The 14774-nt window shown below is 58.1% G+C and overlaps 1 protein-coding gene across 1 annotated transcript in view; it reads right to left on the reverse strand.

Annotated features, from left to right (window-relative positions):
* The window catches only part of ACOT11 (acyl-CoA thioesterase 11), a gene marked incomplete at its 3' end in the record, with an annotated part of 13613 nt that extends 564 nt beyond the window's left edge, over nt 1–13049 (reverse strand). Inside the window, exons 1-16 of the mRNA XM_035891761.1 lie at nt 13032–13049; nt 10411–10481; nt 10178–10253; nt 8465–8663; nt 7549–7618; nt 4624–4684; nt 4288–4389; nt 3624–3759; nt 3174–3330; nt 2693–2812; nt 2504–2609; nt 1926–1955; nt 957–1012; nt 762–828; nt 604–687; nt 359–492 (exon numbers count right to left, since the gene is read on the reverse strand). Coding sequence (XP_035747654.1) covers nt 359–492; nt 604–687; nt 762–828; nt 957–1012; nt 1926–1955; nt 2504–2609; nt 2693–2812; nt 3174–3330; nt 3624–3759; nt 4288–4389; nt 4624–4684; nt 7549–7618; nt 8465–8663; nt 10178–10253; nt 10411–10481; nt 13032–13049 — 1487 coding nt within the window. The remainder of the gene's footprint in view (nt 1–358; nt 493–603; nt 688–761; nt 829–956; nt 1013–1925; nt 1956–2503; nt 2610–2692; nt 2813–3173; nt 3331–3623; nt 3760–4287; nt 4390–4623; nt 4685–7548; nt 7619–8464; nt 8664–10177; nt 10254–10410; nt 10482–13031) is intronic.
* Between the last annotated feature and the right edge of the window lie 1725 nt (nt 13050–14774).

Here is a 14774-nt window from a genome sequence, read left to right on the forward strand (position 1 = left end):
GCACCAGGAGAGATGGAGGCTGGCCGCAGGGCAGCTGTGCAAGGGATCGTGTCCCCTGAAGGGACTGCCCAGAGAAACTCCGCTGTGACCCCTGGGGGGGCATTTATAGCCCACTGCTGTACCCAAAATATTTTGGGGGCCCCAAAACAGATGTTTTCTGCAGCAAAGTGCAGCCGCCAGCGCAGCCAGAGCCAGTGCTTCCAGGGACAGGGATGCATGGTGAAAGGTCTCTAGAAGCAATCATGGCTCCGAGGCGAAATGCTCACTCGCAGGAAAAGCCCAAAGCAATGAGCCTTAAATATAAGGATGTGGGTTTTGGAAAGCACTGGGTGGCCCCGGGAAGCCCCGCAGCACTCACGCGTAGTGGCTGTCCCACTCGTGCCGGCGCCGCAGGTCAGAGAGCAGGGAGAAGGCTTGGCCAGCGGCAATGTGGACCGACATCTCAATGCGGAAGGACAGGAACTTGTCCTCCTCCAACGTGTACATCCGCACCTCGGGAAGCACAGGGCATGGGCTGGGACGCGTTCACCACCGCCGAGCCCCCAGGTTGCCCAGGCTTTGGGGGTGAGAGGCAGCTCGGGAGTAAGGGGCAGGGTTTAGTACCTCTTCCTTTTCTCTGGCCAGTGCCCAGTTCGCTTTGGCTACGAGCGTCTTCAGCGCAGAGACGTTGTTGTAGCTCAGATAAACCTGTGGCAGGGGCAACACGTCAGGAGCAGGAAGGGGAGGCAGGAGGCAGCGACTCCCACAGGGCAGCACCCTACCTTGTTGCTTTGGTCCCAGGGCACGGAGAGCGGCACCTCGGTCTGTTTGCAGGAGACGACATATTTTCTGCAGGAAAGGGACAATTTCCCTTACGGTGAGACACAAGCCACCCACAGACTGTCCCTGTACCCCAGTGCTGAGCCCCTCTCTCCTCCCTCCTCCATCCCCACATCCCACTTGCTTTTTCTTCTTACCGGTCCAGCCGAATTTTTTTCCTAGCGCTGGCTTCTCTGTACCTCCTCTCTCCATCCTGATAAACAGGAAAAGCACATGAGATTAATGGGAAAAGGTGGGGGGGGAACCAACAACAGATCTCTTTTTGGGAGTGGGCAAAAAGTTCAGCAGTGCAAAGCCCCTGCACTTGCCGACCGTCACCCCAGTGACGCTGGCAGTGGTGGTCAGTGATTAACCGTGAGCTATTTCAGCATCACTACTGTGCACCGTGGTCAAGCAAGGGGCACTGGCGCATTGGGAAAAAACCCCTTGCTGCCACTGAAACATGAATCGCATCCCCTAGCACGTGCAAACGTCCCCTCCTGGGAAATAAAACCCCCCAAAAAGCAGCTTATTTCAAAGAAAGCAATAGCACAGTGCTTTGAAGCAGGCGGAGAAGTGGTTTCAGGGAGCCTGGCTCTGGCCATGAGATTCTCTCCCACAGGGTGGGAGAAGAGTCCTAGTTTTAAGGCACCAAAAAAATCAGGTAGGTGGGCACAGATCAGCCAAGGGGCAAGCAACACGTCGCTCGCTCACACCATGATGTACCCTGAGGCCTGAAGGTGTTTGCTTCATTGCCATGCTCGCATGACAGATTTTCTTAAATATGTGAATCCAAGAAAATTGTGGATTAGACTGATTTGAAAGGTAAAAACAACCGAAGAGGTTTGCATTCTTTCCCCTAAATTATAGAAAAGATGAGCTTGAACTTGCAGGCAATATTCCGTTAAGCCTTGCATGGCTAATAGGTCTCCATCTCTGCATGGGCAAGTAGTTTATTTTATTATTAGTTATACCATTTAATTCACTTGCTATCGAGCAATTTCATTTCCATCATCATAAAACTGCATTTGTTTTGCTGTGAATTCAAGAGCCTTTCAGGGCTGAGTGGGATTCCCGGCAGTCCCATGCCACCGCGGTGAGGAGAAGCCAGCCCTGCTCATCCTTACCCCCGGCTCAGGTGCCACCATCGGCAGGTTCCCCCCAGCAACGGGCACCTTGGGATACTGGGAGACGGCAGGAGGCAGGATCAGGCCAGGTGTATTTTGCACCATAACTCACATGAAACATCTGCTGGCAGCAAACTGCTGCTCACAGAGTCCAGGAGCTTTGCTCTGGGCCTTCAGTAGGCTTCAGAGTAAACACGTAGACAGCTTCAGCTCTGCAGCCTAACCTGCTCCAGACTGGTATTGACCAAATGAGCAAATGCAGCAACACCGACAGCAAACAGAGTTTTTACCAAATGCATTTTTAAATCAGTAATATTCCTCATTCCCCAAAAGAAACCAATGGTAGAAAACTCAGTGGAAAAATAAACACTATAACGGCCACCGCAGGTTTGCACCATAGAGGTCTCAAAACCAGAAGCGAGGAAGAGTCAGCATGTGCTTCAGCCCCGTAACTTCCCCCTTGTCCCCACGCATGACTTCTGGCTTCAGATGACCATAGTCATCTCAGCTTCTCGACACACTTTGCATGTTGTCTCTGGCTGGAGCAGGGGTGGCACAAAGCTGGGATGGTGCCTCCAGCTGTGCCCTGGCAGCACCACGAAGGTCATGAAGGCGCTGTTGATGTGCCTTCGGCTGATGGACATCTCCTGGCCATATGCCTCGGCGCAGACCCCCACTTCCATGCTGCGGGGGGGAGATAAGAAGGGGTGAGGGTGTGGAGAGCCACCAGGAGGGTGGGATGGGGACCCCTTGCCGCCGGCACCCACCTGTTTTTGAAGGCATTGTTGACGATGGCTTTGAGCACCAGGCGGTCTCCGACTTGTGATGGTCCTCGAAAGTGGAACATCTCAATGGCCCGCAGCGTGGGGTGGGCATGGCACAGCCGGCTGTGGGGGGCAGGCATTATACCCCCACTGTGGCACCCCAGCAGCCCTGCACATCCTCCCCAGAGGAGGCATAGCCCAGCCAGACCCCAAAAAATGTCACCCCTGGATTTCAGCTGCCCAAACCAGCCATGAGAAGGGACAGTAAGTGTACTGTGGTGAGCGTGAACCCTTTCCTGGGGTCCTCCAGCACCATGCACCCATGGTACAACCTGTATGGCATTGCCCAAGGGTGATGTGCTGGGGACCATCCCTTTGGAGGGCCCCTATAACCCAGCTGTGGCCCGACCCGGCCAGATGCTGCCCTGGCTGTGTGTCACCTCCAGGCACACCACCCCCCTGCCCTAAATCCCCTTCGGGTCACCTGGCTGCAATGGTGGCCACGTTCTCCATCCAGGCCATGATCTGCCCACCGAAGGTGTTGCCCTGATGGTTGGCGTGTGGGGGCAGCACCAGCTCCACGCTCTCCACCCGCGTCTTCTCTGCCGGCACTGCCACACTGCCGTCCCGCGTCTCCAGCTCTGCCACAAGGGGAGAACAGGGTTCAGTGTGACAGCCAGCTGGTGGGACCCCTGCTCCTGGCACCCCACCAGCCCTCACAGCTGTCCTCCCACTGCATCATCCCCCCCACACTTCTTGGATTGGGGGTCTGGGATGGTGGGGCTGATCCCTACCCCTCCATGGCCAGGGCATTCCCAAACCTCTGTGGTCATCACCACTCTTCCCCCACAGCATCCTGCCGAGGAAGAAGGATGTCAGCAGTGGGTGTTGGGGCTATTTTGGGGCTGGAAGCCTGGGCTGCAGGACATGGTACCGGTTTCACGGGGGCTGTGGGTGAGGAGGTCCTTGAGGGTGTCCTTGTGGACCAGCCGCATGCGGCGGCGCTCAGCAGCAATGCTGTGCTCTATCTTCTCCTCCTCCGTCTGTGGGGTCAGTGGCTTCAGCTTCACCTGCAAAGGGGACACGGGCAGGGTGCAGTTGCACTGCAGGAGAAGGCAGGGCTCCCTTGGGTGCCAGCACATGCTCCTATAGCACTGTATGTCCCACCACCTGTGTTGCAGCCAGCCATGCTCCTCCTGGCTATATTATAGCTGCTCACAGAGGGGCCGGAGGGCAAATGGCTCCTGCAACTGGATAGGGATCCCCAGGAGGTGTCATACAGTAGGGATGGGCACCGATGCTAACGAGCCATCGCGCAGCACCAGCAGGGACCCCGGGCACAGATGAGGGGACGGCAGCAGTGGGCAGGTGCTCTCCGTGCTCCAAGCAGGGCTGAGAGCCTCAGCGCCCCACCGTGCACCCCACGCACGGGATAGGGGATCACCAACCCAAATGTGTGCAGACAGCCATGAAGCAACAGCACACGCTGTGATGGAAAGCCAGGCCCAGCCCAGCCCGTCTCTCCCCAGAGAGGCCATTTCCTCACTGCCTCTGCACAGGGACCCACCGAGCCCCCACAGCCACTGGCCGCCGCTCACCTTGCTGCCGGAGGAGCCCTGCGCCACGAAGGTGGCATACGCCTTGCAGATGCTGCAGTGCTTCCCGCTGCACAGGTCCTCGTAGCTCACCTGGATGCCCACCTGGGAGAGGGTGCAGCACCCCTGAGAGCCGGCTCTGCTCCCCAGGCACCCACACCCCACCAAGCACAGCAGGAGGGGACCGACACACAGGATCAAATCCGGGAACCGCAGGAGGATTTGGGTATTGCTCATTTGGCCGTGGTGAATGGGTGCACATGGCTGGCAGGGACAGGCACACAGTGAGGGGGATAGGGGCAGGGGTGGGGGGCAACAGCGAGGGGGTGGCTCACCAACCTCCATGCTGGAGTTAAAGGCTCGGTTCACTTTGGCTTTGATGTTGACAACTTGCCCGACGCTGAAAAAGAGAAAGAGAAGAAAGTGCACATGGGTTACCAGGGGATGATGGCCCGTGGTTATCCAGCGCAGGCGCCGGCGCTGAGTGGCTCCCCACCGAGGTGCCATGGCATTACGGCTCGCCACCCGCTGCTGTAGCGGCGGCCTGGGATAGTGGGGACATGCTGGGATGGCCAGTAGGACACGGGGACAGCCACCTCCAAAACATGGGAGCTTGCAGGTGACCAGCCCAGCAGTGAGATGTCACCCCTGAGCATCTGCATGCAAATGCGTCCCCAGCTCTGGTGTGCTGCCAGGACACCCAAGCAGCACAGAGGTGCCTCAGGTTTGCTTGGCACCCCCCCACCATGCAGGCATGCACGCTTCTGCCGGAGCAAACGGCTCCTCCAGCCTTGCATGCACTGTTCTGCACAACAGGGGCACCCATGGGGCTGCTCCACAGGCCCTTGGCTGGTGGCAGCAGCAGCCGCCCCAAAGCCAAACGGCCACCGCAGGTTTGCACCATAGAGGTCTCAAAACCAGAAGCGAGGAAGAGTCAGCATGTGCTTCAGCCCCGTAACTTCCCCCTTGTCCCCACACATGACTTCTGGCTTCAGATGACCATAGTCATCTCAGCTTCTCGACACACTTTGCATGTTGTCTCTGGCTGGAGCAGGGGTGGCACAAAGCTGGGATGGTGCCTCCAGCTGTCCCCTGGCACGTACCCCGGGCCCAGCGGCAGCACTGCGCCCGCCAAGGCATGCCGAAACGTTAGCAGGGTTACGTGAGCAGCCTCTGTGCACCTCCCAGGCCATGCCACGTCAGTGGGGTTAATGCTCCCAACTCACGGCAGCGCTGCATTAGGCCGGCTGCTCTAGGGCTGCAAACGTCCGTACCAGACACCACTCTTCCCGTCCCGCTGCCCAGGGGGGTTTATATACAGCTGGCTGGTGCGAAAAGAAAAAGCAAGATGGGGGAGAGGGTTAGCAATGAAGGAAAGCGGCGGCATGGTGAGGCTGGAGCACAGACGCTCTGGCTAGGTTTGCAGCGAGGGACGTGCAAGGGCAGGGGTCTGGGCAGGCGCATTGGCAGCCCTGGCTGTTGATATCACAACCCCAGAAATGCTTTATCCTGTCTCTTTATCAAATGGCACAAGCCAGTGCCATAAAAACCACATGAATCCACATGAAATTCTCCCGGGAGGCTGCACTTCTACACCTTAGGGCTGAGGGATGGGGAGCATCTGATCCCAACTGGTGAGTTTTTAAGTCAGTAATGTTTTGGGGTCTCCCCTGTGCCCCCCCAGCACCCACAGCCCTTCCCTGCCCAAGGGGGTCTCTCCCTCGCAGTGGGAGGGTGGCAGAAAGCACAAACAGCCAGGCAAGGAGAGCAGATGGCAAATGCCACCCAAAGTTCCTCTGCCTTCAAAGCTCTGTGGGAAATCCCTCCCAAGACCCTCGCTCAGAGCATTAAGCTGGACCACAGCAAGCAGGATCTGAGCCAGGAGCAGCACAAATTCCCTGACCCCTTGGAGCAGTTCCTGGCTCACCCCCAAGGAGGGGTGAATGCCTTGCAGGGCTCGATTTAATGCTCTGGAGTGGGGCTCATGTCCGTCCTGCCGCTTCCGAAACCCACAGGGAAAAGCTTCCCAAGCAAAGCTGCCCCAGGAGCCGAAGCCACGCGGTGTTGAGCACAACACCCACTGAGCCCACTGGGTGCAAGGCATTGACTCTGACGGTGCCACCTGACGGGCACCCCAGCCTCTGCCAGTGGCTTGCTGACCCACCAGCACTGCGGCAGAGAAAGTGGGAGTTTAACAGCATGGATGACAGTGAACCCAAGAGCAAGTCGGACTTCCTGGCACTAAAAAAATCAGCTGACAGCCTGGGACCCTAACACCAGCCCTGAGCACCCCCAGGTGCTCTTGGTCCTCAGCGGGCAGACATGCACAGTGGGGAGCTCCCAGGCAGCATGGATCCTATACAGCATGGCTTGCTCGTCCAGGCCAGCCTTCAGCCAGCAGGTCCCCAGAGGATGGGGGTGCCAAAACCCCCTCTGCCAGCATGCAGGCACCTCTGCCTTCGGGTCCTGCAGGCACCTTTGTAGGTGCACCAAAAGCCTGCACCAAAACACCTGTGGAGCCCCCTGAGATGGTACCCAGGGGGTGAGCAGACGGGCATCCCCCTGCATGGGGGGGTTATGGGGCCTCTGAGAGATGAGTAAAGGCAGGTGGCAGCACCTGGGCTTACCAGGGGTGGTAAGGGACGAGACCGCCTTGGGCATGTAAGACCTATGCCTGGTGGGAATACTTAAGTTGTCCCCTGCAGCGTGACAGTCCAGGGGCTGTGTGCATCAGGGTGGTTACCCCTGCTTGGGATGCCGGGACAAGCTTGGGCTTGGGAGGGGATTTTGTTTGGGCAAAGCTCAGCCTGGTGCATCTCACAAAGCGATGCTCAAGGAGGTCCCACTCCCCCCAGCACCTGGTGGGTGGGTGAGCTCCGCCGCACACCAGCCACCCACGTGGCCGCTACAGAGGCACGATTTGCAAGATTTGCAGCGCACTAAGTGAGAGCTGTCTCTTGAACAAAGCCAGGGAGGAGCTGGGGTCAGGGGAAATACCGGGAAGCCAACCCAGCAGGAGGTCCCTGAGTGACCAGACAGTGGATAAATCATAGCAGACAGTCAGTCCGCAGCCCTGTGGTGGAGTCGGAGCCTCAATCCCTGGCTGCCCTGCAAGCCTGGCACTGCCACCACATCTCCTCCCCTCCCAAATACACTGCTGCTCCCTGTCCCAGCTCTGGCCCCGCTGTCCACATTTTACCCAGCAGGCGAGAAAAACCCGTCCACCTCCCCCACACACGCCTTGCTGGAGAGCAGAGTATTTACCTAATGGTATGCTCAAAATAGATATCATCCATGGAAGCTGTGACGCACGGGCAGCCGGCATGTCTCTCGGCTGAAAAGGAAAAACAAACTGCATCAGCTACCTGCAGCAACATGCGGAGCATGCGAGGGGCACGCGTGCTCCGCCACCCCACAGCCACTGCCTCCGAGCTGATGACACCGGTAAAACACTGGCTGATGTCCCTTTTCCTGCACGTTCGCAGGAGAGAGAGGAGAGAGAGTGGGGTTTGGGATTTTTCCACCCCATGGCAGTGTGGGTTTGCAGATGTTTTAAGGGTGTGTAGTAGCTAGGAGGCATGTTGCCCTGCTGTTTGTCTTCCCTTGATGCTTTCAGCCACTGCAGGGATGCACAGGCAGCCAATATAATCTCCCTATACGCAGCAAATATTTTAAAGCAGTCTTGCCGCGCTGGCTTTCCCTTCGGACTCCGGGAACCTCAAACTGCAAAATTGCACTGGGAATCTCATCGAACTGCAATACTGCACCCGTTTTCCTTTCCCCGTGCTTGGCGACGCACAGCGCACTTCGCAGGGTGAGCTCCTCGCTGGGCGGAGGAGCTCAGCCCCATCCGGCAGAGCCAGGGGACATCACCAGCCGGGTCTCACCATGCCCTGCGCACCAGGCAAGGAAAAGGGCAGCATTTGGGATGAAGCAGATGCCAATTTTGATCTGTCCCAGAGTAAACGTGTGTGCTGCAGCGCACATCTCCTCCCCCTCTCGTCCTGTTCCCATTCACTCTCTAATTAGTCAGCAAAATGGCATGACGCGGGTCCCCAGATGGCGTCAGGGCGCTGGACCCTCGGGAACGCTGCTGATGAGCTGGCTCCTGGGGACGCCGCCAGGACCCTTCCCTCCCGGCTTGGCGGGACGATGGTTTCGGTGGGAGAGGATGGCTTACCGGAGAGGCAGGCGGCCGTGTCGATCCACTTGAGCAGCTGGCCGGTGCTGAGCTCGCCGCGGTGGTTGGTGTGGCAGGGCAGCCCCAGCTGGCTCATCTGCACCTCGGTGGGGTTGCGAGCGGGCAAGGGGCTCGCCATGGCCCCCGACACCTCCTCCCGCTCTGCTGGCTCCTGGGCACGCGGCAGAGAGGTCGAGCCCTGCGGGGAACGAGAACTCCATTTACTCAAATGGGAGGACAAACCTCTAAGAAAACAGTGACTCAAGCAGCCCCCCTCCCCATGCAAAACCAGCAGGACCCCCAGCCCTTCACAGCCCTGGGCACCACCAAAACCCACCCAGCCCTTGACAAAGACATGATGCCCGCAGCCCAAAGGAAAACAAATCCCTCTAAAAAGAGCTCCGTGGATGATCGCTGCAGGTTTCCAGGCTATTTATCACCCAACCCCACTACTTCCTCCCGGAAACCAAGCAAAACCCCCTCCCAAAGTTTCTGGGAAGGAATTTTGCTCTCCTGACAGTTTCATTTTTAGGGTGCTGCAGCAAAGGGTGGTTTTGCGCTCCCAGGGCTTGCACCTATTGCTGGGCAGGCAGCGATGCTCCATGCCTTCCACCAACACCCTTCACCAAAGGAAAGCAGTTTTTCCTGGCTGGTACAAGCAGCAGTGGGGAAAGCATCCTCAGTCTGGGGTTGTTTGTACAGTTAAATACAGTCCTTATGGGCTTCGCAGTTTGCTGGGCACAGAGCCTCTCCTGCCTGCCACCCCGGTGGGAGATGGGTTGGAAGAGGGAAGCTGGTATTGCGACTATGCCGACAAAAAAATAGCTGATTAGATGTCAAGTGAGCTGTGTTACACAAGGGGTGAACTCAGTTAGCCCGGTGAGTAATTGAGGAGACACGAGGAACCGTCTGGGCTTCATTACAGCCCTTCCTTCCGCTTTCTGCTCCCACTGCGGCTCCCGTTTACAGCACTTTTTGCAAGAGCTCTGCTGCAGCAGCTTCTTTGCCCTTTGGTTTGCCCGGCTTCTTTTAAAGATGCGTTTATGCTGAAAATGTAGCTTTCCTGACTACCCCGGGCTCACCGCCTCTTGGAATAGCATTTTTCTCTAGCGGGTCTAACCTCTGTTTCCATAGCTACTGGTACACGACATCCCAGGAATGGCATAAACCTCGGCTTAGCAGAGACGGCGGCTAACACAGCAAGCCGAGCCTATGGCAAAGGGCCTCCTGTCCCATGGCAAGGCAGACCCCCGGCCACCAGACCCCCTCCAGCGGGCTCCGAACACCTTTACAAACCTCCCGGGCTGTTTCCTGTTTCCCTGCGTGCTGAGGTGCCTACATGAGTACCAGGGAGCTATTTTGGGAAGCCAGCAGGCTCTGGGGCATGAGCCAGCAATGCAAAGAGCTCCAAAACTGCCTGCTGCAAAGTGAGCAGCCAGCCTGGCCGGAGCTCCCACCATCCATTTTCCCAGCACTTGACGTCCATTTTTAAATTTTAAGGAAAAAGCCGGCACCCTGTGCAAACAGCCCTGACCAGGGCCAGCAAGAGGCTGAGGATGCTGATAGGGAATGCGTGGGGAGCAGATAGAGCCGGAGCCGGTGTGGGGCTGGGAGCAGCTCCTGGCACAGGGTGGCATCTGCCTGGCACAGCCTTGGTTAGTAGCCGCCGGCACAACGGGGAGCCCCAGGGTTAGTTGCACAGCACGGGGGTACCTGGAGGCCATTGCAACAGAAGCTCAAGATCTCCTCAGGGCCTACAATATTCTCCTTGACCATTTTTAAGAGACACCTGAAAAGGAGAACAGTGGCTCTGGTTACAGCAGGACCAGCAGCGCCAGGGGTGGAGGATGCCTGTGGCTGTGCCCCGGCAGGGACGAGGCAGTGTGTGTGGCGGGTGCCGCAGAGCCGCTGTCTGCCACAGCCACCTGCACGGCGGGTTGTCATACCCTGTCCCCGTGCCCCACGCTGACGTCCCTCCCCATGCCACCAGCCCCTCGCCAGCACCTATCGGGGGGGACTGCCAGAGCCAAAAGAGAGAAGGGCAGACCTGGGGCCAGTGCCTGCCATTCCTTGGGGGTCAGGTCCAGCACTCGTGGGCTGTGATGGAAAGGCTCCCAGGTATTTCGGGGTGCTGGACCAAGCCCAGGGTGTGGTGCCATGGCCCATCCCTCCGTTGGTGACGCTTGTCAGTACTTTCCATGTCGCTACATGTGATGGAGGGCTGTGTCTGGAAGCTCCCCCGGCCAGCGCGGTGACACTGCTACAGTCACAAGACAGCTGGGAGCGTATTTTTGGCAGCAGGCAGGACTCACACTGTGCACGGGTGGTACCGGGGGCAGCAAATGGGAAGCGCCCGTCACTGGCAACGCCACTGTGCCCTGCACCAGCCCCTCTGCCTGTGAAGCCCTGGCATCCCCCAAGGGCATTGTGTGCCCTTGGGTGCCTGCGGGCTCCTGGGTCACATGCACTGCGACCAGGTCCCGGCTGGGCACAGTGGTGGTGTTGCAAGGAAAGGCAGCGTGGGAGCTGCAGCAAAAATGAGTGGAAGGGACTGTATTTACAGTTTGCTTTTAAACACAACACCAACGAGTCCTTGGCGTGCCCTCAACTGTCCCAGCAAACATCCCACTCCCACGCGGGTCCAGCTGGGCTGCCAGAGGTGGCAGCTCCTTCCTCAAGGCACAGGACAGACCGATTTTGGCATGGGGTCAAAAAAGTGGAAGCTGCAGATTTGCCTCCTGCACCATTAGCCCTTTGTGGGAGCCGGCATTGGGACATCGCACAGCACACACCCATTGTGGTCGGCAAAATGAGGGTGCTCAGAGCACCAGTGGATGCAAGCAGCACTGCTGAGCCTTTCAAAGCCTCCCACCCCTGCCTCAGCGGCACCGGGCTTTGCTTTCCCGAGCCCCACAACTTCTCCAGGCTTGCTATTGAGGCTTGGGAGCTTGCTTACAGCTCACCCAGCCCTGCTCACCACCCTGGTGCTTAGAGTTAATCTCCTCTTTAGCAAGCTGTGTTTGCTCCCTGGGTTTACTTTATTGCAGGCCCAAGGAGGTGGCGGTGGCCAGGGGTGGCCCCGTCACACCCCACAGCTGCATCAGCCAACGCTGGAGGGCACGCGGCTGGGGCCGTACCTCGGAAACCCAAACCTGGTCCTGGCTCTGAGCTCTCTAATTGCAACCGTGTCACCTTGTCCCCTGGGTTGGGTTAGCAGGAGGGGGGGAAAAAAAGAGCCATCTGGTTTGCATGCATCCCCCCTCCCCGCTATTTCTGAGGCGGCCCCAGCCCATGCTCCCACCCTGGTGCACACGGCTCTGCCTGGGAAAGGGGAGCACCCTGGCCACATGTCCCAAACGTGCTCCAGAGACCCGGAACCATTCAGCTGGTGGGTATTTATAGAGTATTCAGTTATCGAAACCAAGCGAGCAAGTGTCTGTCCTCATTAAAATCTTCAGCCTCACTCAACTGTCACATTTTTAAAGCTGTTGACTGATGCAGCCCTCGGGTCACCATGGCAACGGGATGCAGTACCCAGGCGATGATGCTCTTACTCTGTCACCCCTCAAGTGACCCACTTCTACCCAAAAAAAAAAAGTTTGCATTAGGAAAAAAAACCCCTTCCAGCAGAATATTTTTCTTGCCTCCTGCCACGCTCGCTTCCTGCATTGCTGAAGGCGTAAGGAGCCCACAGAGCAAACCAGGGGAGAAGCACGGAGGGGGAGATACCCCAACGGCTCTACAAATATGGGGAGAGGGACCCTGTGGCACCCCACCTCTCTCTCATATCCCAGCAGGGGGGTGGCCCGCAGCACCAAAGCACCCACAAGCTCTGGGGATGGTCTCTGCTGCCAAAATGGGAACTGGCCTCTTGGAAAATCATGGGGGGACCATCAGCCTGGGGGAGCCTCCACTGCAAAACCCCCTCGGGTCCCACAGCCCCTGGGGCACTGCTGGATGGGGAGGCAATAGCGGTCATTCCCCATTCACATCCTTGCCCCTCCCTGGAAATATTTAAAATCAAAAGGGAGGGTGAGGGGGGGAGGAAAGTGGCGACAATGAAGTTCTCATGGGGGATTATTGGTGTATAATTGAGCAATAGGAGCCCACAGCAAACCAGGGGAGAAGCACGGAGGGGGAGATACCCCAACGGCTCTACAAATATGGGGAGAGGGACCCTGTGGCACCCCACCTCTCTCTCATATCCCAGCAGGTGGGTGTCCCGCAGCACCAAAGCACCCACAAGCTCTGGGGATGGTCTCTGCTGCCAAAATGGGAGCTGGCCTCTTGGAAAATCATGGGGGGACCATCAGCCTGGGGGAGCCTCCACTGCAAAACCCCCTCGGGTCCCACAGCCCCTGGGGCACTGCTGGATGGGGAGGCAATAGCGGTCATTCCCCATTCACATCCTTGCCCCTCCCTGGAAATATTTAAAATCAAAAGGGAGGGTGAGGGGGGGAGGAAAGTGGCGACAATGAAGTTCTCATGGGGGATTATTGGTGTATAATTGAGCAATATCCATGGTAACAAGCAAATCTGCACGCGTTAAAAAATTAACCTGACCTACTTTGGGAAATTCTGCCATCTCGACAGGGCAGCAAGAGCTCTCCTTCCCCCAAGACCCAGCCCACCAGTGCCATTGCTGGCAGCAGCAAAGCCCCAGTGCTCCTGGGGACAGGACGGGCAGGTCTTGTGCAAGGGGATATGTCCCCTTCAGTGGGACCCCTAGCAGCGAGCGGTGGCAGGGATGCCCAGCTCAGCTCAGCTCCATCACCCCATGCCCATGGGGATGGAGCGGGGTCCCTGGGACGAGACCCACAGCACTTGCTCCAGTGCAGGGTCCAGGGTGCCAGCTCCTTTGCAGGGCTGTCGGGATGGTGGCCCTGCTGGGATGAGAGGGACTGAATCGCCATGTCACAGCATGGCGAGGAGATGCAGCAGCTCCCTGTGGCAGGCCTCAGTGGGACCCCAGGAGGGTGGCCAACCCAGAATAAAGGCCAGGGCACCCTGTGAGTAGTATTTTTGGGACCACACGTCATGCTTTCCCTAGGGTTTCATGGAGTAAAGCAAGGCATGCGGCCAGGAAAATGCAAATGGAGGGCCAAAGGCAGCAGGGGGCCACAAGGATGGTCCCCTTCTCAAGGGGCTGTCGTTTTCACATCTGATGACACCAGAAATGTTTGCTCAGAGCAAGCGCAGCGGGGACCCCTGCAGCCCCTTCGCATCCCTCTCCACCACTGAGTTGAATGCCAAGTAAAGCATCCTCAGCCCTGGCTGTGCCTGCAGACCCCAGCCCAATCCATGCCCCTGCCCAGCCGCTCTCTGCAGCTCCCAGGATGCTCCCAGGATGGTTGGCACATGTTTGCTGGCACGGGGGCAAAGTCACCCCAGGGAGTGTCCCATGGGACAAAGGTCCCCTGGCACTGGTGCCTACAGCCCAACAGGACAGCGAAGCTGCATGTCACCCCATTACAGCTGCAAACACCACCGGGGCCAAAATTCACAAGCTTGGAGACACCCAACAGCATTGCCCAGCCCAGGCACCTTTGCCCCTGCCGCCCATGGCCTCCCTGGGGAGGACACTGACATAGCATCAAGACCACCATGGTTGAGACCACCATGGTTGAGACCACCATAGTCAAGCCCATCAAGTTGGAGACCACCATAGTGGAGATCTCCACAGCTGAGACTACCGTGGCTCAGACCACCATGGTGGATACCACCAAGGTGGTCACCATGATGGTGCAGTGGTCTCCACCCTGGTGGTCTTGACTCTGGTGGTCGAGACCATGGTGACCAGCATGGTCGAGACCACCATGGTCAAGACCACGACGGTTGAGACCACCACAGTTGAGACCTCCAGGGTGGAGACTGCCATGGCATCATGACACCCATCCCATCCAGCCACCCACACTGCCCCATCCAACCCTGGCGCATCCTCTGCCCTCCTCACAGCACTGGCATTCCGGGCAGCCCCGTGTCCACACTTCCCAAATATCTGCCCCCCCACTTTTAAGTAAAAAAAGGCTGATTCAAGCCAACGCACCCCCTTGGCATCCCTCCTGGCACACACAGAAAGCCACAGAAAGAGGGGGAGTGATGTTGCTGGCTCTCATCCGCTGTCCTCATTGCAGCTGGAGGGTGCCACGTCCCCCTCGGCAAGCTGCCGGTGCCGGCCACGATGGAGCTGCAGCACAGTTTGCTGCAAACCCCAGGGGCAGGAGGGCATCACCCGGGCAAGGCGGGGGGGGGCACAAGGGGCTTTCACCCCACATCCTCCCCTTGGCAGAGCCGCCCAGCCCCAGCCCAA

This window comes from Egretta garzetta, unplaced genomic scaffold (assembly GCF_000687185.1).
Source record: "Egretta garzetta isolate BGI_Z169 unplaced genomic scaffold, ASM68718v1 scaffold163, whole genome shotgun sequence".
NCBI classification, from domain to species: domain Eukaryota; kingdom Metazoa; phylum Chordata; class Aves; order Pelecaniformes; family Ardeidae; genus Egretta; species Egretta garzetta.